Here is a 25339-nt window from a genome sequence, read left to right as displayed (position 1 = left end):
ATTCGTCACAAGGGAATTTTTTGTTTACATCTATTCAAATTCTTATCTTCTACGCACCATCGAAGAAAGTTGGATGATAAGAATTAGGAAAATAACAACTTCAATTATAATAGTGACATCAATGGCCCGACATTGACTGTGTAAGTATTTGTTTTGATAGATTAGAACATTCTACAAACTTTCCGCAAATGTTTGGCATCCAACTTAATACACATTTCTCATCCGGTGCAGGAACTGATAAAAATAGCGGAAACGCATCTGATTTTGGGACCTGCCAATCTTCTACTTCGGCTTCTTGGAAACACTTTTAAGGTCAATCCGGTAACGTGTATTATTTATTGTTCTATTGCGTCTTCAGTAATGTGTAATTTTTGTTATAGCTTTGGCGGTCACTCAAGTATTACATAGTATCCTTGGCTATTGGTTTAATGTTTTTGACTTGTCCGCATATATCAGAGGGGGCGTCAAATCACGTGTCAATCTGCAAAGAATGTTTCTTGCAAGTCTCGTAGCATGCAGTTATTGTGATCGTTTCAAATTGTCGAGTCAGTTTTGAGAACAGGAACTATAATATTTCTCAGACACTTTCTATTAATTGCTGAACTGCGGTCTATTTAGGAACTATTTCAGTTTCATTTCTAAGGTAATCTACCTGTGTTCAATATATTTTAGTTCATAGTTTCCACTGAATACGAAATTCGATGGTGGTTTTTACATATATTTTTAAATAAACATTTTATAAATACAATATTTACCTACACCAAAAGTAACATAGTTGAGAGAGACCGTTTAGCCGTTTCGCCGATGCACTTGCAGTCGATGTGTTCCATCCTACCTTCAGACGGCGGGTATCATCAGCAATAACACATTTTAATCATTAACAAAAAAATGTCCATTTGCCCAAGTTTCATCATACAATGATAGGAAAATAATTAAGATCTTAATTAAATAAGTGGAATGTAATCTTGTACACTAAAATATGGATTTTATTTAAGATTTAAATGCAAATACAAAATATGTACAATTTGAAAAATCGTACCTATCTAAATATTTAAATTTGTTAAAATTGGTGTCTTAATTATAATTAATTTTTATTTCATATCCGAACTAAAATAATACTAGGTCATATCATTGTTGTTGTTTTGCATTGTGTCTTTATCGTTAGAATCAAAGAACGTGCCAAAAAATTACACTCAAGTAATTGAAAACCAATCAATACGAGCTCGCTGTAATTATTATGTAGATATACCTATTATCTATTATTGCTAAAATTATCGTGATAATTTATAGTGGAATGAGTAAGTTACTAAACGTTTTCTTGGGATTTTAAATGATTAAAATTTGGGTTTTTCAACGGTTTGGCAATGCCAAAATTGATTATTATACTTAGTCCGAGACATGTTCATTTATATTACACTAAAATAAATAATCATGACTTCATTAAAGTTAAATTAATTTATCCCTCTGTCATTTTAATTAAATAAACCAAAACCAAGCAAAGCATCGAAGTCAGTTGAATAAGATTTAATTGGCTTTAAAATTGTGCATATCTTTCCAAAATTCTAATCTTAAATTATTTTGTATTTGGGGCGTTATTTATAGAAAACACCGTTGTACAACCGTCTCTTCGCAAGCCCTCGATTTGTATAAATACTCATTTTCTTTGCTTTACGTCACGTGATGGTCCATTATCTGTCGCAGTTTCCCGCCACTGACGGTAAACAATAATATTTATTATCGCAGCGGAGCACCCGGTCCTAGTGCGCTGCGTGTCCCGGAGCACCCAGTGATTCCCGTATCATAAATAAGTCCTTGCGACGAACGGCGCGGACACTTATTACCCAATCTCGTCTCAAAGTCAAAGAATTCTTGGATCAACTGGACCAGTTCCCAGTTGTCAGTTGTCACTGTTCTCGGTTTGGTCGCGATCGTCTGTCTCCGCAATATCTTCCCTGACTTCTAACTACTTCAGTTCAGTTCAGTTGATACACAACTAGCGCCATGTTTTGTTTGGTTCCGATAAGCTCGCGATTTATTTGTTTGTAATCATCGGTACATTATTATTTGTTTTCAATTTCGGTACGTTCCGGAATTTCAGTGGATTATTATTTGTTATTCGACATTCATTTGCTCAAGACCATTGTCAAGCACTTGGTGATTTGTTTGTTTAATACAAGGTGTTAGTTGGTTTTCAAAGTCTATCAGTTATTTCTTCAGATGTGAAGAAGTAAGTATTAAGCGTAGCTGCGTTTATTATTCTGTTTTCAAAATGTCCGGAGAAATTCTCAATATCTATTTCTGAAACATTTATTAGATTTTTATCATCTCTAAAAGTGTTTAGATTCTACGTACGTGTTTACAATTTCGAAAAATATTTTGTGATGTGCCAAAACTCAACTGTAGATACAAATAATACTATTATCATTATAGAGCGCCTATGAGGTGATATTTCTCGAAAACGGAGTTATAAAAGATATTATAATTGTTATAACGATATGTTTCAATGACGTGTTTGATGTGAAAAAAGAATAATTATGAGATTTTAACGAAAGTTTTTTGAAACCTTAAAATAAATGTTTATAACGTTGACTCCAGTAGAACTTTGTTAGGCTGTTCTTCTTTCTACCTGCCCGGAATTGTTATCTATGCATTACACAAGCAATAGGTAATTACACTTGTTATCAGCGACGCATTTGACTTTCGTGTCGTTAGCATTACTAGCACATTAACACAAAGCACACTGCTACGTAGGAAGCGTAGGGAGTGATAAGATTCTTCGTAGAAGTTCGCCTAGAGGCAGCGATAAAAGACAATGCAGCTGACATTTGGCCATTTATTTTTGCTGAAGGAAGGCTATTACTTCCCTCATTTTAACGACACAAAGGTCTAAAAACCCTTTAAAACTGTGACTATGCACATCAATACCTATTATCTCGGTAAATATACAGAAAATAGGGACACGGTTAATAAGCACTTACAAAAAAGCACTTTGTATCAGTTAGATAAATATATATTAGAAGTATTTCAGTTTCCCGAAATGGAAAATTACGCATGTTAATAGCCACTTCGTTGAAAACGGATAATTTGACGTCTTTTCAAAGCCATGTTTTGGCATAATAACATTAAAATAGTTTTTTTTAACTAACTAACCATCACGCCGTTTCCCCGCAGGGGTAGGCAGAGAGGACGGACCGCCAAACAACTCGGTCTTGGCACACACTCCTTGCCTCATTCACATTCATACATCGTTTCCTGCAAACTCTTCTATTGTTCTGACTCTTGACATGGCCCGACTCAAGTATCTGATTCACTTGGTCGTGCCATGTCTTCCTCGGGCGTCCCCGACTTTTGCTACCATTCAAATTTGCATCGTATATTCTCCTTACACTCCTTTCTTTGCTCATTCGCTCTACATGCCCAAACCATCTAAGCGTCCCTTTCTTGATCTTACTCATTACGCTTACACCAGCCTTGCACTCTTTGCGGATCTCCACATTTATCACACGATCATACATGGTTTTACCACACATACGCCTCAGGGATCTCATTTCAACAGCATTCAATCTACTTTCATCCAATCATACACAAACTAAGAACCTATTTTAATTTACGTTATACATAGCTTCCCTCAGCGTACTACAGGGTTTTCCAATAAGAGGTGTTATTTTGATATTCAATCGTAAAAGATCAATGGTTTCGTTGCTTGTGTGGCGCGTAGCCGTCTTGTTGAAAGTAAACGTTGTCCAGATCAATACCATCCAATTCCGGCCATAAAAAATCATTAATCACCTCTCGATAGCGATCCATTCACCGTAACTGTTGCTCCAGCCTCATTTTCGAAAAAGTAAGGTCCAATGACTCCGCCGGACCATAAACCGCACCAAGCAGTCACACGTTGAGGATAGAGAGGCTTTTCAACCATCACTCTTGGGTTTTCCGAGCCCCAGATGCGACAATTTTGCTTGTTGACGTAGCCACCGAGGTGGAAATGGGCCTCATCACTCAAGATGATTTGCATTTGATTCACTCAAGTGAATTTTAATAATTTCAATGCGTTGTTGAAGCGTCTATCGTTCCATTTTTATTAATGGTGTAGTTTCTACTTGTCAAATGTCAAAAAATGACTGCTTCAAAAGTAACATCTACCGAAATAGCGGGCTATTCAAAATAACACCTCTTATTGGAAAACCCTGTGCTATGCATTATGTATGAGAGCGAGGGTGTCTAAAGTTTTGTACCTGCCTTGACATAATTGATATAATGGGAACCCTTGGGTAATGAAAAAGACCGGTTGAACAATCTTTCTATGTTGAAACGCGAACAATCATTATTAGTTGATAGTATGTTGCCCTCGAGGGATGTATAGCCATAATAATTACTTGGTTTTCAGTGTGTTTTTACTGGCGATTCCATTATCGGAGTGTATTTATTTCAGTGCATGTTTCTAGATCTCTCCGCTAACTTCGCCAGTCCCTCCAGTCTGTCTTCTCGTTGGCAATTTCTTATTTCATTTCACCCACTATTATGCTTTGCTGGCTTTCCGAATATTTCGCGCTGGAAATAGAACGGCCAACTACGTTGGAGAAATCTTTATCTTCGAATGAGTTTACTTTGTGCGAAGTGGAAAATTCCCCAACAAATTGAATATTCATCTTAAAGAATTACTGTAACATTTTTTTACCACGTCGATGAAATTAATTTGATCAATTATAATATTAATAATAATTGAATAATTTGTACAGCGCGGTTTTTGTGTAAAATAACCTCAAGGGCGCTTTGAAACAATTTTAATTGATCTGTACACGTTGTCAGAGAAAAGACAGGTATATTTCAATAAAATCCGGTCCAGTAGATAGTTAACTTAAGACGATCGTAAATCGGCGTTAGCGAAACATATCGCTATTCGAATAGTTATGTTCGGTCAAACACATATATTGTAGTGAAGTTACATAAAAATCCACGCGAAACTATTTCACATCAATTTGGATTAAACTTTTCATATTTTCGATACAAGTTGCTGTGAACCTCTGCAATGAAGTGCTTATTTTAATTTTTGAGTACCTACATTTAGATAACCTGGATAACATTGTTTCCTTCCTTGCGCTAAATAAATGATAACGTGATAACATTTTCGTTATTCACTTTTAAGCTATCGGATCATTCACGCATCATTTTGAAGTGTAATATAATTTATATGTGAAACATCTATGGCCTTATTTCAATTGTTTTTTTTTGTGCGTTTGATTTTCATGTACGTACATTATTATTGATCTCTCATCTACTAGTTATCCACTTAACGCTTAATTTAACAGCCATTCGGTTAGTTGTTGACACACATAAGCACATTCGGCTTATTGATAAGCTTGTTTACCCTAATCATTTCATTGTTACCATCACGTAGCCTTTATTGTTCATCAGCCCTTATACGACCCACCTTACTGTTTAATCTAATTGTGTTTTTCCTTTGTATCGGACCTTTGACCTATGGAAATATTATTATATTACCTTAACACGGTAATATGAAGACAATGGTATTCTTGTGGCATTATTTATTTATAAAAGTGTAAAAACCTAAAAAAAAAATTTTTATTTTTTTTATTGAATATATAAACACATTACAATAATTTACAAATGTAGATATTTCGAGGCTGATTGCGAAAAAATTAGAAATTTTTAACAAAAAATTGCCCAAATCAATTGAGAAATTATTTCTCGTGTTTGAGTTGGGGAAAAAAAAATATATATACCTTCAAAGATATACCCCATTCTCTTTCCTGTCAAAAGTTATAGCTTCTTTTATCCCCCATAATTCGTAAGGCGTTATTTGCTAGCACGTGTGGGTCGTTTATTGCTAGTGCTAAAACTTTAACATGTTAGAATCCGCCTCCTTTTTCAGTATCTAACGCGTAAATTGCCTCCACTCAAATGTAATATGTTTATATGATACTGTACATAACTGATCTAGTTGGGTGTGCCATTGATATCATTTGAAGACTCTCCGTCGGCACTGGACCGAAAAATATCATGGGCTCAAAGCACAGTCAAGTAAAATTTAGTAAAACGACGAAAAATTCTCGAAACAATTTAGTCAGTACCTCCGGGCATTTGGATTTGGATTCTTGGGCCAGTTGTTTCATAGAATTTGAACAGTTCATCAAATTTTCGAGTTCTGTAAAGGTTCTATTGAAGTTATGTTATGCTATCATTATTGGGCAGTTGTTTCGAAGAACGAAAACGATAACAGAACTTGAAAATCAACTCTGAAATTTAAATTCTAATTTTGCCAAACAACCCGTCCTTAGGCCGAATTACACCTGCCGAACAACTTATTGGAGAGTAGGGGTGATCACATGTAGAAGAGACAGTGGCCGAGTCAGTTCACTGAGATTAGTTTAAAGTGATGGTTTCATGATAGAGAAATAAGAGATAATTAACAGTTTTACTACAACAAGCGTCAAACACCCCTAAAAAATTCAAAATTTTCGATTTTTTTCTTTCACTGACTGACTCGGCTGATCGCACTGACCGAGTGGAGAGTGAGTGAATCGCCGAGTTAAGTATGCAGGTGTAGGGGATACGTACTCGACCTTGCTTCTCACCCTATCTCAACAATGCTCGTAAAATAATGATAACTTTACAAGGGAGTTCCATTAAAATATTGGAACATCACCCCAGCAGCTGCGGAATCTAATTAGTCATTGTCTAACCTTGCAGTACTTTTGGTTGTTGCAGTTGGAAGTGTGCTCACTGGCGACATTGATGGAGTTCAGGTTGGACAGCGGCGAGTACTGCCAGGCCCAGCACAAATAGAGCGGCCGCAGTCGCCCCGCCGCCCCCGCCGCCGCCGCCCGCCCGGACACATGACGCCCGCTCGCGCCCGCACAGCCACAGCCATCCCGCCCACTACGCCCAGTGCCAAATCGTTAAGGTAAGGATCAACAAACAAACAAACAACAATCACCTCTTACACTACACATCTTGCATGATCCAGCAAGTCAAAATCATCTTGCCTTGCTCTCTGCATTGGTTTGGTGAGATCACCACTCATCTCTCCCTCTTGTTATTTCCCTCCCTCCACTACCTTCGGTCTCGCAACATTCCCCAAATGGGGACGACATGGTTCCACTGTCTCCGAGCTGTAAACATATACATATGTTTAAGATATTCCGCAAGGATGTAGTTTTGGACCCTACGCATTTTAGTATTAGTAGTTTCATGTTTTATTGTCAGATTTTCTGGATACTTTTGTGCTGTCTTTACACAACCTCTCAATTCCGCTCTAAAATTATTCTCTGGCAAGATTGCCGTTACAGCCAGGTGGCCTATATCGACCAAAGTCAGAAAGGAAAAACCTTATTTAAAACATCATTATGTTATTTACTGCATTGATTTTGCCAAAAATAAATCAACCCCAAAAGTTCCTCCAGTGTTCGGTTATTGTTGAATTTCCTTTCGTTCCAAAGTTAGAACAACGCAAGAATTTGGTGACTTAAACGACAGCTAAGCAGCAGTCAATGGGACATTCGTCTGGTGAATATTTTTTTTTGTGGTTGTTATGTTTGCCTTCTGCGATATTGTCACTACTCAATTGAACGACGTTCTGAAGCAATATTAATTTTCTAGTCGCAAACTTCAAGTTATATTCACTAATAAATAAATGCGTAACTCTTAACCAAGTAGCATAATATTGAATTTGTTATAATTCACCTAATAAATCGCCTCAAATATTACTTTTTAATTTACTGTCAAAAATTCAAAAGTCAAAAATTCCTCGGAGTTTACGTACATTTTATTACTATATGTATCGAAAGTTTAAGAAATACAATGTATCAAAGAGAATTTTTAAATTATTTCTATGAGAAACTTTTCAATTGTTGCTTCAAGTTTCGTCTTCAAAACATTAAGGACGGGTTGTTTCGGAGAATTTGAACAATTCATCAAATTTCAACGTTCATTTTTAAGTTCTGTGAAAGATTTTTTCAAGTTCTGTTTTTATTTCAGTTTTGTCAAGCAACTAGCCTACAATGATATAATAACAGAACTTGCATAAGTCTTTCACAGAACCCGAAAATGAACGTTGAAATTTGATGAATTGTTCAAATTCTCCGAAACAACCCGTCCTAAGCTTCTTTGATTCCGACTTCAAAGAAACTGATTGAATAATTATTAAGTCGCGACTTAATAATTTTGCCGACAATAGAGTTTACGTGTTTCGACTTTCAAATCAAGCAATTGAGACAGGTTTCTAATAATATATCCGTGAACGAACTATTGTGTCTTGGTGTCTTAAATATATTTGTTTTATATTGAATTACTAGTGGACCCGGGCAGACCTTGTCCTGCCACAGACCGCCTTCTATGTAGGGAGGTTAAATGTTGTTATTGTATGTAATTTTATATGAAAAATCTGAAGAAAAAAAATTGTTGAGTGAATATTTTTTATTTTTTTGGTCTATCGGGTCCAAAACTATCCTGTCTTTCAAGCTTGAATCAACCATACACATTCACAAAATTTCATTTTGTTGCGTGTACGAACACGAACACTGTGACACGTGATTTATTAAGACACCCCTTACCACTGATATGCGTGATTACTTAATCTATATAAATAAAAATGTTCGTGTGTTCAAAGTCTTAAATCTCCTTAAGTTCTTCACCGATTGCTCTGAAATTTTGACATAACGTTGCATTCGAGTAGGTGAGTGTTTATAGAAAACCTGTATTTTTTTTATTTTTTATAGTTAATACCTCACAAGAGTCCCAACTGCTCCCGTCTGGAGCCAGTGAGACTATGGCATCCCCAATTGGGGGATGTTGTTAGGCTGAAGGTAAGTGGGGAAGGGAAAGAGGAAGGTGGGGAAGTACCTGGCTATTCAGATCTAGTCACTAAACACGGCTAAAGCCATTTGGAGCAACGTTTCAATTCTGAATGGTGGTCTTACACCAGGGCGATACTGGTAGTATCTTCCACTCTGGAACGTGCCGCAAATATACTATATATTATTTTAATTAATTAATTGTGAAATAACACAAATTAATCAAATAAAATTTATTTGCGCACGCCGGGTTCGAACCCGCGACCTTCGGAATGGCAGTCCAATGCGTTACCACTGGACTATGCCGGCCGTCAACCTGTCACCTGTGATAGGTAAATACAGTTTTTTTTTTTAAACAGCGCCATCTTTTGGACGTAAAAGCAACACGCGCTATTGTTTATCTATCTGCACAGACAGACTGAGCCACCACAACGCGTTGCGGGGTACAGCTATAATTACTTATTACAATCATTAAATGTAATAATGTACCTTCAATATATAATTAATATTATTTATTATAAAGCACACCCAGGTCGTCAAAGCGATGACCTATCCTAATGTCGACTTATCAATAATGATAACATATAATAAAAACATTTAGAACAGCGTAGTTTTTAATAATAAGTACTTTAAGGGTGCTTGATAACTAATATTGATTAGTTATAATTGATAACTTTTTACATTAACCACAGTAGTAGGTAGTCTTTACTGTTATTTTATTTGTTATGTTTTAACTTAATTTAATTCTTTTATTTTTCTCATAAAAATTTAATATGTAAAAAAAATAAAATAAAAACTTTGTATGTAAATGGCACTTGTGCCGTAAATTCTAAATAAATAAATAGATAGATGACTGCAAAAGTAGAGTTATTAGCAGTTAATAAAATCTTCTGTTTTAAAAGTTTCTGAAGCACTAAAACTCCGAACTGTGAGCTCTGGCGTCATGAATCTTGATCATGTTTTCAATCTGGAGTTGTAGGTCAACGCAACTGTTTTCAGCTCAGAACGTCGTTTCCATTACCATCTATGAAACTTTGACACATCCATTACTGTAATAAAACTACGATAGGTTGTGTTTTCTCCATATTTTTCAATTATTAAATAAGATAAACAAAACGAAAATTCGTGTTGAAACTCTTGCAAAGTCGAGAATAAGCTAATGCCGGAAATGCCTTGTAAAATCAATTGTTGCTTCGTGATGGCTATTGCTGTGCGAGCGTTGTTCGTGTCGCTTTCATGTTATACGTGTCCTCCGCCATGTTATTATAATAACAAAATAAATGAATTTATTGTTACATTCTTGGATTTACATTATCAACTTATCAACAATCACGAAAAAAGCAGACAACTTTAAGTAAACTGTATAAAGATTACGTTATTCTAATAGGCGGCATCGTGAACTTTTGATTTTGGTAATCAAATAATATAAACAATCTGACAGTAAATTTAGATTTTCAAGGGTTCCACCGTAGTCTTTCACAAATCACATTTCGCTTGACGTAGCTCTAGAACAGCGATCGTCAAACGTCGACCCGCGTGTCCATTTTTAGCCGCAAAATCATGTGGTAGATACTCTCAGAATTTATCGATTTTACTAACGACTATCATTCAAAATCAAAACGTTGCTTGGAAATAAAATAGCTTTATTCTTGTTTTACTGACCAGATCATTATCCTCCCCACTTCCCTGACATCGCGTAATAGTTCCACTGCCTCCGGTTAGGGATTCTGTAATCACCAAAATAATAACTTTCAATTGCTATCTTTTCCTATATTACATTTATTAGAAGATTAGTAACAAAGAAAGAGTTGATATTTATTTAAAATGATTGTCCTTATCTGTGACATGGAACACTCTCCCCTAAACGCGTATTTACAAAGCCTAATACCATTTCAGTTACGGTGACGACCACAATAGATTAGCTTTTGTGGAAAACCTTACCTATAGAATTCATTAGATTATAATTTATCTAACCTAACCTATAGACTGCATCAGACTAGACTTTGTTATCATAATGTATTTCTCATTAATAAAATAAAGTCTATAGACTAAAATTGTATAGGATTGTAAATGATTTTGCACAAACGAAAGTTACTTTATTACAGTCCTCACCGTGACTGAAATACTAGGCTTTGTAAATACGCGATCCGAACTTATTAATTATTGAACTAATTGATTTGGAGTGAAATTACTAATTTGAAAATAAGCGTCTTCCAAACAATTCTTAGAATATTATCTGTTTTTGGAACTATCGACCAGTACGAAAAATAATTTTCTATATTATTTATATTGAAATTCGAAAAGAAAGTAAGTGTTGTGGCCCACATGTTAAAGGGTTTGGTGATCCCTGCTACAGTGTACAGGAGGTTCAGACAAAGCCTCATTATGTATTGTGAATTCCGTGCAAATGTTGTAATAATTTGAATACCGGGACCGTCTATTGTTCTTGTTCGTGACTTTGGCCATTTATTCCGCTCTTTGGCTGCTCGAACCAAAAATAAACTGTAATTATTTTGCAAGCCAATAAATTTATGCGATCCACCGGTTTGTTTTCAATACTGCTATAGGGATACCGAATACCGAGTTTATTTAATTTATTAATTGCATTTCACGTTTTGCAAATCATGTTTTTTCACATAAAAATCAACCTCACTAGGACTAAGTCTGTATCGAGGTTAACAATTTACATTTGAGTGAAGCAAACATAGAGGAAACACCAACATAAACTAAACTACATACAAGCACAAAATATTTAAAAAAGAAAAAAAAATGTATTCGATGAGTTACCAGATGGGTAATTTGACAGTATATTGTGACAATATTTGAATCATAACTACTTATTAATCATTATTCCCACGAAGAAACAAGTAGATATTAAAGACAGCTAGGGTGACATTCAGAGTTTAACAAATCGGACTAACAGAAAGCACATGGATGAAAAAATATTAAGACAATCGTCTGTCAATACAAACATCTTAACTGACTTTAAATTTAACTAAGGAATTGGTAGACTTAATATTATTTGGAAGAATATTAAACATAATTGGTGCTTGATATAAATAGTTTCTTTGACCAAAAGAAGTTTTAGTATGTACCGCCACAAAGTTCAATGTAGAGCCAATTCTAGTTGCACGCGTTTGTTGTGTTCTTTCTGCAAATTTTTTATTGATTAAAAATCGGCAAAGTATATAAGTGATCTATAGCTGTTTTATACAAATAACGTTACATTCCTTATAAAGTAGGTTGGATGGATAACATTTTTTTTTCGTCCGTTCAGTACATACTGTTTCTTCGTCGTGAAACTTATCTTGCATGTTTGCCATTTTAGATTAAATTTATAAATTGATTATCTTCACTACTACTCAGCTTCACGTAAGATGGCTTTGCATAATATATAAATGGATATTATTTTAAATCTATATTATGTCTCTTGGTGGAAATTGTTTGCATGCGGCAGAGAAAGCTTGCAAGTTTCCCTAGCCATGGCTCACCGTTTTTGCTGCTATAATCAAATTTTGTCTTTAAGAGGAACAGCTGCGCTGCCTTCTTCATACAAAACTTAAATTTGTATTCGAGTTCGATATAATTCACCAAACAAAATATTTATTTGTTTAATAAAAAAATATCTAGTGCGGATATGTGCTCTTTAATTTATTTTTGTTTTAAATTTGAATATATAGGCCATTATAGATTCATTTTTTTGTGAGTTAGTGGTAATTATTAAAAAATATTTTTTCCCAACCTACTGCGTAAATACAATGAAATATAAATTTATAAATAAAACAAAAATAATGTCGGAATTTGAAATTTATGCACGATCAATTTGTGTTCCAAAGTAAATCGGTCGCTTGAAAATTAAATTTAAACCCATCAAAAGAGTTTTTTTAAATTTATATGTTTCATTATATTTGCGTAGTAAAAAAGGCAAGATTATTTTTTTAATAACTACCATTAAGTCACAAATAATTGACAAACTTGCCTGAAAAATCGATTTCATTAATTAGCCATATTTTATAATTTGAAACACAGATGAATAAAGTAGCACATATCCGTACTAGATTTTTGCTACACCTTTGATTAAAAAATATATTATTCAGTTTGGTTGGCTATTTTGAAAAGGGCCGCGCAACCGTTTCCCTTAAGTTAAGAACTTTATTTCCGGGATTTTTGAGTCTTGTTTTCTTTCTAGTCTCGTACTTAATATTATATTATGTGACATCTTAAAGTTTTGCGGCACCACTTTAGAGTTCGATATTTTCTTGGAAAATGCGATTTCCGAATGAATGGTAAATGAATGTAGCGGGATCGGAGTCGCTTAATGATTTATCCACGATAAACATTATTTATTGTGACATGAAGGCCTAATCGATTTCGAATGTTCCAGTCTAAAATAAATACGTGAGTCACTATTTTACAGAAATACGACATATTTCCGTATCTCATTGATAAGGTATATTTTCGCTGAGCCTCTGTATGTGCTTTTGTTCATATTTAAACTCGATACCGATAGATATTTATTATTCAGTAATACACAGCTAGCTCTATGTTTGCCTTTCTCCCTTACCGTTTTTAGTTCCATGTTCGCCCCTCTCACGTGTTTTAGTTCTGCATCTTTAATAATCTTTTATTCGACAGTATTATTTCGCTACTTTTTTTATTTTTCTCTTAAACTGACAATTCGGTACATGTCTGTTATAAAGACGCAAAATAAAATCGATAATAAAAGTTTAGCTTTTTGCGTAGCTGTATCGCGACGTGTTCTTTATTGTCCCATTTGACCGATCCCAATATACGCTCTATCTCTTGGGTTAGCGTAGTTTGAGGGACGTGCACAATGCGATCGTGAGAGTCTTATTTTCGATTATATTTTTCAATTGTATTTTGCTTCCGTACAACAGTATAATAAAAACAATGTACCGGAAATTATATTTATTTAAAACCAATATTTTTCAACGAAACGATAATCATGAAGATATACTTCGTAATCATGTACCATTGATGATTTAGATGAGACACGAAGCGAAAAAATAGGTTTCGCTTTTTGACCTCCAACTCTCTCAACGCTCTTCTAACTACGAGTATAACGACCGTTTCGGTCTGCGTGCACCGCGTATCGCGTTCTAATAGTGGAACAAGTTTCGACGAGATATTAGTATGCAGTAGCGCCTCTAATTGAAGCTCTATGTCTCCGACGCACTTCTGAAGGTTTTACTCGCTCAGGTGTCCAATGCATTCTCCACCTAACTAACAGTTATGACTGTATCATTATTACTGCATAAGGCACGGGTGCATGCGGGCTTAATATTTTACAACTTCTGTAATCGCTCAAATGAATTTGCGATCTCAGTAATGTAGACACCCATTTGAGATGATAAAGGCTGGTATTAATAATTATTATGCCACGTACAGACGTGTGCATTGTGTCCAATGCAACGCGAATTCGTCGTTTGGGCGGCAATACGAACTTGCGATGCGATGTTTCGTCCAAACTATTCGCTTAGCTTTACAAGTTGCGTTGCATTGCACTTCATTCATATGGACACGGCTGTAGCGTGTGTATATTTAAAATACAGGTTCGAGTGTTTACGTGGCTCACAATCGCACAGCGTATCTCTTAACCTAACCTAACCCAACAGAGGTAGCGTTTGTGGGGAACAGTTAGACCGGGAGATAAAACAGAAGAGGAACGCTGTTGGGTTAGGTTAAGATCGTGAGCACGTCGATACAGCAAGCAAAACATTGCTGTTTTTTTCGACTGTATTCTGCATTTGCGTAACAGTAAAGTATTGCAAAGACTATAATTATTAGTAATAGAAGCTCCTCTCGCTCGCGTTTTCGCATTGTGCCAGTTGGTATTGATTGAGGGATGTTTTCCTCGTCACTCCACTTATTTGAATAGATTTTCTTGTAAACAAATACAGTCTACCGACTGCCACGGTCCCGTCAGTCAACGGCGCGCGGCGTGACCTTGGCAGCAGATGCATTGGCAGCCGAAAATCATTTCGCAACTTGACATCTCGTACACTTGTAAGTTGGGGAATATTTACTCGTCATCCGGGTCCATTTATATACCGGGAACTAGCGAGGCAAACGGCTCGGTAATAATGCTTGCCAGTAATTATTATTAAACCATTTATCCTGTGATGTGTGTCGGGGTTTAGCGGGTGTGTTGTGTTTAGTTAACGCACATGTTGTGCGCTCGAGTGATCAAATAAATAAACAGTTTTCACCAGATTCAACAGTAATGAATTCCGCGGATGAAATATTTGATCTTGATTTACATTTCACATGGATCCTGCATGGATGGTGCCCTGCATTATAATATCGTAATTTATTTTCAGCAATTACGTTTTTTACATTAATTTTTTTAAGTTTACAAAAATTTTATGCTATTTCAATTTTTTTAATTTTAGTTTTTATTCCATACATTCTTTACTTTAAAAAATACATAAACTTTTTTTAAACTGAATTATTTTGATCAGTAATAAATGATAGACCAGTTGATATGATGTTGAATTGGCTCCTAATATATTTTGATCAGTAATAAATGATAGAAGAGTTGTAATTTTCAACTGTCTCTTAATATATTTATTATTAATAATAATATTTGGATGATTTATATAGCGTCGTTTTTGTGCAAAATCACCTCAAGGGCGCTGTACAAATATATAATACACTTCTACAATGATCTACTAACTACATATGGAGATAATATACAGTACCATACTTACTTAGATACTTATTCCAGTAATAAATTATACATAAGTTGATATGTTGAACAGTCTCCTAATATATTTTGATCAGTAATAAATGATAGAAAAGTTGATATGATGTTAAAGTGGCTCCTAATATAATTTGATCAGTAGTAATTGATAGAAGAGTTGATATGTTGAACAGTATAAATGATAGAAAAGTTGATATAATATTGAACTGGCTCCTAATATATTTTGATCAGTAATAAATGATAGAAAAGTTGATATAATATTGAACTGGCTCCTAATATATTTTGATCAGTAATAAATGATAGAAGAGTTGATATGTTGAACGGTCTCCTAATATATTTTTGTTTTATTTTCAGTTACCTTTCGGGATCGGGAGCACTACCGACGCCGAACCATATCGTTATCATAAGTGGTTATTTTTAAGTTATTTAACACAATTTTATGAGGAATTCAAGAAAGTTTCAATAACTTAGGGAAACAATCGTGACTTTGCAAAGTGGGTTTAATTTGATTAAATTCACAACCTTCCGGGAAGGGTGGACTCTCCGTCGCCCAGATGTAATCGCCGTTTCTCTCCAACCAATAAAGCAACCCCTGTGCTATCCGCCGTGATCCCTCTTTCTTTTTCTACTTTTGTACTGCAGTGCGATAAGTTCTGTAGTGCACCAGCACCAGCACCAGCACCAGCAACAGCAACAGCACCAGCAACAGCCTGCACAAGTGTCGTCAATCTATTCAGTGGACAGTTTCTTTTGTTGAATAACAACCGCATTTCAAAAACTCCGACCGGATTGTAAAACTAAAGACTGATCAGATCATACCTCCTTTTTGGTTTTTAAACAATAAACATTGTGATTTTAATAATTATTAGCTTTCCCCAAATATTTTGGTTATAAAGTGTTAAACATCCGTGAGTGACATCTTTAGAGGATAGTGGGAAATAAATGAGCATCAACATGAGGCAGAAGGATATCCGACCCGCTCCGGCCCTCATCGAGTTCAAAGGGATGAAGTTCCTCATCACCGATCGTCCATCCGATCACACCATACTCACCTACATTCAGGTAAGAATCACCAGTCGACCACTATTCTCTTTGTGTACATCTCTGCATCCACCACAGCTTCACAGCCTATCCATCAATGATTCACCCATTTACAATGATGTTTGTGGAACTAAACAGCAACAGCATTACCATTGAATTGTCAATTCTTGGAAGAACGCAGTTTATTGCAATGATTCAAGTAAACATGATAAGCTGTTATCCAACACATTCTTGACAAGCCTTTTATTATTATGGATATTTATCTTGTCATTAATATTCAACATTTCTTTAATGTTGATTATACCTTTCTATTGAAATTTGAATTTGAAATGTATATCGGTCCTTTATTTTATGACATTCATGTAGAGCAAAATTACATTTAGAACATAATGTTTAAAGTCAGATCTCCAGCGACCAAATGTTTTCAAAACATCGGACAAAACAAACATTAGGTTGGGACAACGTTTTTTGTTTTCCATCGGCTACGGAAAACTAAAACATTGTGGCCCTGCCCCAATGTTTCGTGTTTATACAAACATTTGATTCAATGTTTCCTATAATATTGTCACTGGAGACCTGCTTTTATGCATATTTTTATAAATTAGAATACCATTACGCTTGATTGTACCAAAACTATTGTGGATTTTGACATGGTTTATATTAATTTTGTACCAGAACAAAACAACTGCCGATTGCAACAAATAAAACCCCAAAAATTGGAGTATAAATTCTTGAGCATTCTAAACATAGTGTTCCTGCATAGCAGGAAGAAGAATGCGTTCACTTAAAAATACGGTACACCACTGTCACGTGACCTTATTAACCATTATTATATTAATATTAATTTACTTTTAATAATAACTGAGAGATGATCCCTTGCAACCATAACGCAGTGGTGAGGGAGATTAAAATCCTCTCAGCTCGCCTCACCTAAAAAAAAATAATAGGAAGCTTCGCTTATATGTGAAGGCCTGGTGTAACCACCAAGTGAAATGACAAACCGTGCGGGCGCTGGTCTTACGCCTTGCAGGATTCAAAGGGTTAAGTTCCTTTGTCAAAATCTGTTAATCTCGTCATAATCAGAGGTTTTTAAAAAAACCTGTTTGAAGGGACTAAATCGTCACTGTAGCACAAGAAGTAAGGTGACATTTTTTGGTAAAACTGAGTTATATGTCATTATCGGTTATTTTTTATGTAAAGTATTGAGGGCGAGAAGTGAATACGCTTTTAGCTATTAGAACGGCTGTTATTGGGGTGAGAATCTTAATTATTGATTCATCATTATTGCATAGTATGTATTTCGCCGTACGTCAGTTAATTCTCTTTTCGGAATAACTTACTTGTTTTTTCCAAAATTATGTTTTTGTAAATTGTGCTGTCAAATAATGTGTTTCTGTATTTATCAAAATAGTATATAAACTACCATAAGTAGTTTGCACTGCGATCACTTTGATGATCTTATGTGGTGTTGAATGAAACACCTGTGTTTTATGTCGGTGACAATAAATGTAAAAATTGATGGTTGGTTTCCAGGAGTTGAAGAAGCACAAGGTGTCTACCGTGGTGCGCGTGTGCGAGCCAAGCTATGAGATCCAGCCGCTGCTGGAGGAAGGCATCCAAGTCAAGGACCTGGCCTACGACGACGGCACATTCCCGCCCACCAATGTGGTCGACGAGTGGTTCGAGACCCTCAGGCAAAAGTGAGTATGAATCCTTCGCTACTGCAGTTTTGGCATTCCAAGCCATTTTAAAACTGTGGCCAGGTTACATACTGTTTACTTATTTACATGAATCTAGTTACCACTTTCTACCCCTTTGTAAAGCATTATTATAGTTTCGGTAAAAACCAATTTAAATTGAAACTTTTATTCTGTGAGGTAGGTGTGTTAAAATGTTTCCTCACACAAACTACTCTCTAACTATATAGTAGTTTGATCTTATTTACTCTATAATGGGTGTAGTACTCAAGTTAGTTTAGTTATTTAATATAATTTTTTGATGTGTCTGTAAATGAATTGCTGAAGTCAAATTGGCAAGGATGTGAAAAAGTCTGTACTCTTTGGTAGACATTATTTTGAAACATCTCGTTGGTACTTTAACATGTTTGTTTACATATGCCTGTGATACAAAGTGTTATATTCAGCAATTAGCTATAGTTAAATAGAAATTTAGGTAAGGGGTAAAATATAGGTCCATTTCATGTTATAGAATCACAGCTCTAAGTTTAACCTTTTGAACGCGTTAATTTGCTCCATTTTATCTATACCCGTACGCGGTACATATTTTCAAATACCTATGCACGCAATTAAATGTCAAATTATAGCATTCTGGCATGATTTATTGGACTATATAGACAGAACAGATTATTCACCACAATATGAAAACAAATCCTCGTGTGTCAACACTCTTAGATGTTTATAAAAACAAAAACATAAAATTTCATACAAAGACGTACACAGTATCTTTTGAATGTGGTCCCACTATTCACTCGGCGTGATACTTAGGCCACTGCGTTGATAGACACAAGTGGAACACCATGATCACTTATCATTTTTAGTTATGAAAAGTTATGAATGACATACTAGTACTAACGCCATCCGTTGACAAAAATGTAAACTTAAGGACTAAAAGGCGCACTTGAGTATCGATCTTTTTTTATGAAATACAATTTTATGATATGTAGATGTCAGCATCGTGATAGTTCTACGAATGTCCACGTGAGCAAGAAATACGTTTATGACGAAAGAGCGCTGGAATATCGGCCGTCAAAGTTTCCGTATCAACTGTTGATACAGCCGCGTGTGAGTATGGGCTTTTTGCCGTAACAACAGTTGATATGAAATCCTTAGATATACCAAAAATAACTTCTCTAAATCTCTAAAAAAAATTGTTATGGATAATGAATCCAGTTTTTTGTCATAGACAACGAATTCTAGATAGAGAACCTACTATATCGAGCTGTATCCAAAAGTAAGGTCATTTTAGTAATTTAGTTTTTTTTATAATCACCAACAACAACGAATTACTCGAAATTAACTAACGCTGACAATGTGCATAGCAACTTTGATGGGGTCTCCAACATTACATACACAAATTATCAGAAATCACCAGGCCTAGAAAGTAGGTTACAAATAAGCAATAGATATTTTTATTCACTTTTACAGGTGAAACATAACGAAGTAAAACAATTTCAATCAAAATTAATTTTTCAATTCAAATTATTTATCAACAAAACGACGAAGTTCAAATATTTTTTATACTCCCATGTTTTTAAAATAATTTTTCAAACAGAAACAAAACAGATTTTCCCAAATTAACACAACGGCGAAGGAAAATTATTTATCAGTGAGCTCTAGTGAGCGCTAAAATAAAGGTGTGATTTTATTTTATTTTTTTGTATGTTTTTATTTAGTTATAAAATTACATTTTTATATCTAGTATAAACCTTTTAACTTACTGCTTACGGTTTTATCGGTAGCCAATCTCGATATCTTCAAGCTAAGGGGGTATTTCACTATGTCGGGCTAAATATCTGACTAGCTATCCGTTGGCTGGCTTTAAAGATCAGAATAACTTCGTTATTCAACGGCGACCGTTTCACCATTGTTGCCGAGCTTCCGGATAGATAACTCTCGAAATAGTCTGGCAACATCGCAAAATGTTTGCAGTTACTCCATCTACTGCCACGGCTGTCATGCGTCACAGTCCGCACACCGCGAAGTGTGCATTTTTTTGGTTATGTTATGTTGATTATCAGCTCATTTTAGATAGATTCGTGTCGAATTAATACATTGTTTCTTATTTTAAACACAATCAAATAATTCAGGATGGATCATACAAGCATTCAAATTCATTCAACAAAATTCGACTCACTTCTCAGCTGTCAAACTCGGAATGTTTTGACGCCATCTTTGATTCGAGGAATAGCGCCTAACGTGAAGTTCGAGCACTGATTAGTCAAATCGAACTTTAACCCGAGCATTAGCGTTATTCAGATATAGTGAAAACGAAAAAATGACTAATCCGCGGATTAGTGCTTAGTCAGAACATAATCAGAGATAGTGAAATACCCCCTTAGTATATTAATTTGTAAAAAGTTATAATCTTAGTACAGAATTCTTCAAGAGGCAAAGCACAAAGTGCTACAAGGCATTTTCACAAAATAGTAAAAATGTCAATTATAAAGTAACTAACCCTTACACTTCTATCTCCATCTGAAAATAATTTGGTAATAATTACATATAATTATTACTTTGTGTATTTTCCTTCCCATAAAATAATGAAAAATCAATTATGATTTATTAAAACACTTTTTTTATTTGTGACCATTCCGATTTAATTTAAATGGATATAAGTTTTAAATTGTTTTAATAAATCATGTCAATAATATAAACTGTTCAATACTTATACATACACACACACTCATACATTACTCACACACCTATATACTACACACTTCACTTGATAATTAAGGAATAAACTTAACATACCACTTACCAGACATTACAAGGAAACACATCATAGGTACCCAACATGATATATCTAATTCCTGTAAATTGCTTCATCACTGTAACACATGTACACAGTACTTGAATAATAACAGAAATTGAATAGGACTTTCACAGCACATGTTTCAGTAAACTTTTAAATTTGATGAATTGTTAAAATATGTGAAACAACCCGTCTTTAATGTTGTTTGAGTTTTGGGCTATCGAGTCATGTTCTACTCTCCTTAAGCAAATGTTTCACACATTTTTTTGTTAAAGAAAGACAAACATTCCTGGGTTATGAATAACCAACAGTTAATTTGAGTACTTAAATCGTAAAACATCCTTGCAGTGCCATTTCATCATCAGGGCAGATGTCATCATAAAGCTGCAAGGCTGTCCAAAATGTTTACTCAAGAAGCAGAAAGAAATGCATATCATGGCTCAATGCCCCAATAGTCAAACAACATGCACCCTTGAGGTGATTTTCCATGAAAATGGCGCTATAGAAATGATCCAACATTTTAACGAATACCCTATAATATTAATAATACCTCCAACTTCTGACTTTTCCCATACATAATTCTAAGTTTCCCATACATTCTGATGGCAACATGCTACACTAGCGCCTCCTAGTGGCATGAGTTGTGCGCCTTGGTTTTCTCTCATACGTTTTAATGGATTTTATGTGAAATTCAATTCTTTATTTTATGTTCATAAATTACAGAAGGTCAAAAAAAATTAAATACATTCGATAATTCAAAATTCTGTTTTTCCTCCTTTGTATAATCGGGGTTTCTTCAAGACCTGCATTAATAAATCCCTTCCTACAGCCCCTACCTCAACCGGCCTCACAACGCTGCCCAACCGGGAGGCAACATGGCTCCCCTGCCTTTACACTGTACAGACAGGGTTGCTCTCATGAGGTGTCACATAAATAATACAAAAATGTGTTTTGAACATTAACATTTTTTTTTTATTTTTTTTTATTTTTTTTTTTTTTTATTATAAATTTTTAAAGATACAGGTATATGCAGTCCCACAAAGCTGTCACACATGACGGCTTGTCTGTAGGTTCTACAAATAATATATATAAAACATTTTTAATTTTTAATACATGTATGACACAAAATTATACAATAAACAATATCACAAAATAATATATATCAAAGTACCTACCTATATTGATTCAGCTTCCACAGCTTTGCTTAATTAACCCTAAATTATTTATAATTATATTTTCTTGGTGTATTCCATATTTTACGTAATCAAGATTATTTTATTTGCTAGGATTTAACGAAATCATTTTACCAACTATGTCAACGTGTCAACTGTGTCAACGTTTGTTGGAGTCTTGACAAACGACTTGGTAGTTCTTTGTTCGTAAACTGATCCACGGAACCTACTTTTTGAAACATTTTTGCATATTTTTTTATCAATATTGATCAAAATACAAATTAGAAAGTGCAAAACACCGCCACCAAGTACTAAATACATTCAATTTCATTGAAGTTGGACGTATTATTAATATTATAGGGTATTTGATTGGACTACCGTGGAAACCTTTAATCATATCTGACCGTAAATAAGTGGTGTGTTAATAATAATTATATTCTTTTAGAGCTCAAGAAGATGCGGAGTCGTCTGTAGCGGTCCACTGCGTGGCCGGGCTGGGCCGTGCTCCCGTCATGGTGGCGCTCGCTCTCATCGAGCTTGGACTTAAGTATGAGGAAGCCGTTGAGATGATTCGCGAGTAAGTCCACATTCTTTGTTAAGTTTATAGAATCATTTACATAACAGAACTAAAAAGGGAGTAGAGGCGGTAATGATGACTCTAATGTTTGTATTTTGATTATTTCAGCAAACGCCGAGGTGCAATCAATGCCAAGCAGTTGTCCTACTTGGAGAAGTATCGCCCCAAGTCACGACTGAAGAATAAGAATGGCCACAAGAACTCTTGTTGCGTCCAGTAAGCGTCCGCAGTTGTCACATCAGTCAGAACACTTATACATAAAGTTTTACTACAAGTTGTCAAAGATTGTCATTTTACATTCATAAATCAATTGTAAAACTATACATACGGTGTTGATCAATATTCTTTTATATTCAAGATTTATACGCAATAGTATTTGTCCATTTTATTACCTAAAATATAATAATCACTATACTTGAACTAACTGCAGCAAGCGGCAGCGGGCAGCGTGCAGGACTACAGTTGTATAATATTAAAGTAGGACACTCGAGGAAGGATCACTTGTAGGGAATTGTTTGTTTATCAGAAGCCATTCTATTTGCTTTGTCTACAATATTCGCTTTCACATATGTATTAACAAGTAGGGATCACAAGTAAATGTATATTAATAGTGTCGGTGTAAAATAAGAAACTGGAGAATTGTAAGAGATAGTTATTGAAAGATTGCCACACCCTGTGTTCATAGAACAAAATAAATATCTAGCAAAGTTAATCAAAACCTTTATTGCTAAACTTAACCTTATCAATATGTATTGTATATAACCAGCTGCAATGTATTTATTGAGCCGGAACAACACTCTGTAAGTATTGTCGGAAGTCTGTTCTTATGTTAAGTCATCTGGTAAGATAAGGTCATTATCTTTTATTTTATAATTATTTGAGAGAAATAGGTTTACCAGAAAAGATTGCATATGGCCGAGGTTGAGGCAATACAGATATATTTAAAATGAGCATTGTGTGACATAAAACATTTTCAACTTTAAGCGTATGTATATTTAATTGCATTGAGTAGGTTTTTTAAAGTTCTTATTGGCGTATGCAATGTGCTGGAAGGCACCTGAACGCTGACCACCCTATAGTCTCCCAACCCATTGCATCCGCGCCTTCACACCTTCACACAGGCACTGGACTTCATGACGCTGGGCGTTGCCGTTGCCGTTGCTCAGACTATGGTGGTCCGAGTTCAGAGATAGCCCCAAAGCACTCGTGTCAATATTATACATAAATTAGAATAAACAATTATGATATTTGCTAATGAATTGGTTTCTTCCGGTCCTTTTAAATAATAAGATAGTTTTTTGTTATGTGATCAGAATAAACTTGAATGTAAGTTACATTTTTAGTGTATGGAGATGTTGAGGAATACGAACAGATGAATATATTCATTGCAGTAATTAAATGACTAATGAATTCAACTAAATTATTACATGCAACATGCAAACATACTTTATATATATATATATACATCATATTTGTGACAAAAATAATTATAGGTACAATTATATTTTTTGTGAAAATTATATTTACATATACTCTTTTTCTTACTACGTTTTTTAATTTTTATTAATATGTTAATTGGAAGAAAAAAACTTTGGCAATATGAATTCATCAAAATTAATGAGTAAAAAAAAAAGAAAATTGACTCTTTATTTTGTGTCGATTTGACTTGTTTGTGAGACTAGCATAGGATTGTGTAAAACTTGCAATTTAAAAAAAAATAATTGACAAATTTGGTCAACCACCTTCCGTCACTTCACATGAATTCTAATATGATTGGTTAGACATTGTGTAATATTGCATGACCACTGACCACTGACCACGCTAGGAAATATCCACCAGAGCCTCCATCTCGGCTGCTCCTGCTCCTGCTCCTTCTTCATCAATTGTTTTTCAGTCACACTCGTGGAGTGTTCATGTATATTATTTTTATTATTTAAATAAAATATGTAGATGTTTAAATAATAATCAGTTTTGTCATAAAATGCTTCATGTGATTCACAATAAAATGTAAAGTGGCGATTTTCCTCAAATCATTCTTTTATTTTTTAACCCAACAAGGAGAAACATCTGCATACACACTTCAAATAATATGTATTAAGGGTGAATGTAACGAACGTTATAATCTACGCGTTCGAAAATGGCGTTAATTTAATTATTTTATGAAGATACACTTTTACGATCAAATTATTTGTTTGCCACTGTTCATTATAAATAAACTAGCTGACGTTTACCTGGCATTTCTGAGGGTTATCCTTAGGAGATAAACATATACCGTCCCAGACTTTTCTGTAGCCTTTTGAAGATATACATTTACGTAGTACATTATTTTGATGTATCTCATAAGGTTAAACCAGCATTAGCAATATAAGCACGGGAAAATTATTCATTTACAACTTATGATTATGATTACAAAACATTGACTTTTCTCTACTATATGAGGAATACCAACAAAAGAAAATGTCATCAACAGAAATCATTCCAGCTGTCATCCCATACAATGAAAGTGAATTTTCGATTT

At 34.7% G+C, this 25339-nt stretch overlaps 1 protein-coding gene and 1 long non-coding RNA gene across 2 annotated transcripts in view; both read left to right on the top strand.

Annotated features, from left to right (window-relative positions):
- LOC149425068 (uncharacterized) overlaps positions 1–16032 on the top strand; it is a 113915-nt gene extending 97883 nt beyond the window's left edge. The window contains exons 3-4 of the long non-coding RNA XR_016305058.1: positions 6733–6928; positions 15895–16032. This is a non-coding gene — a long non-coding RNA (uncharacterized LOC149425068). The remainder of the gene's footprint in view (positions 1–6732; positions 6929–15894) is intronic.
- A 431-nt stretch (positions 16033–16463) lies between these two features.
- PRL-1 (protein-tyrosine phosphatase 4A family member PRL-1) lies at positions 16464–24851 on the top strand. The gene is made up of 4 exons (XM_089648845.1): positions 16464–16602; positions 18115–18281; positions 22690–22821; positions 22930–24851. Exons 1-4 carry the CDS (start codon positions 16483–16485, stop codon positions 23039–23041), a joined length of 531 nt encoding a protein of 176 aa, XP_089504971.1. The 5' UTR covers positions 16464–16482; the 3' UTR covers positions 23042–24851.
- The last annotated feature ends 488 nt before the right edge of the window (positions 24852–25339 follow it).

Source organism: Hesperophylax consimilis, chromosome 3, assembly GCF_061612785.1.
Source record: "Hesperophylax consimilis isolate HC1 chromosome 3, BYU_Hcon_1.0, whole genome shotgun sequence".
Lineage (NCBI taxonomy): Eukaryota > Metazoa > Arthropoda > Insecta > Trichoptera > Limnephilidae > Hesperophylax > Hesperophylax consimilis.
This window is presented reverse-complemented; position numbering and strand designations above follow the sequence as displayed.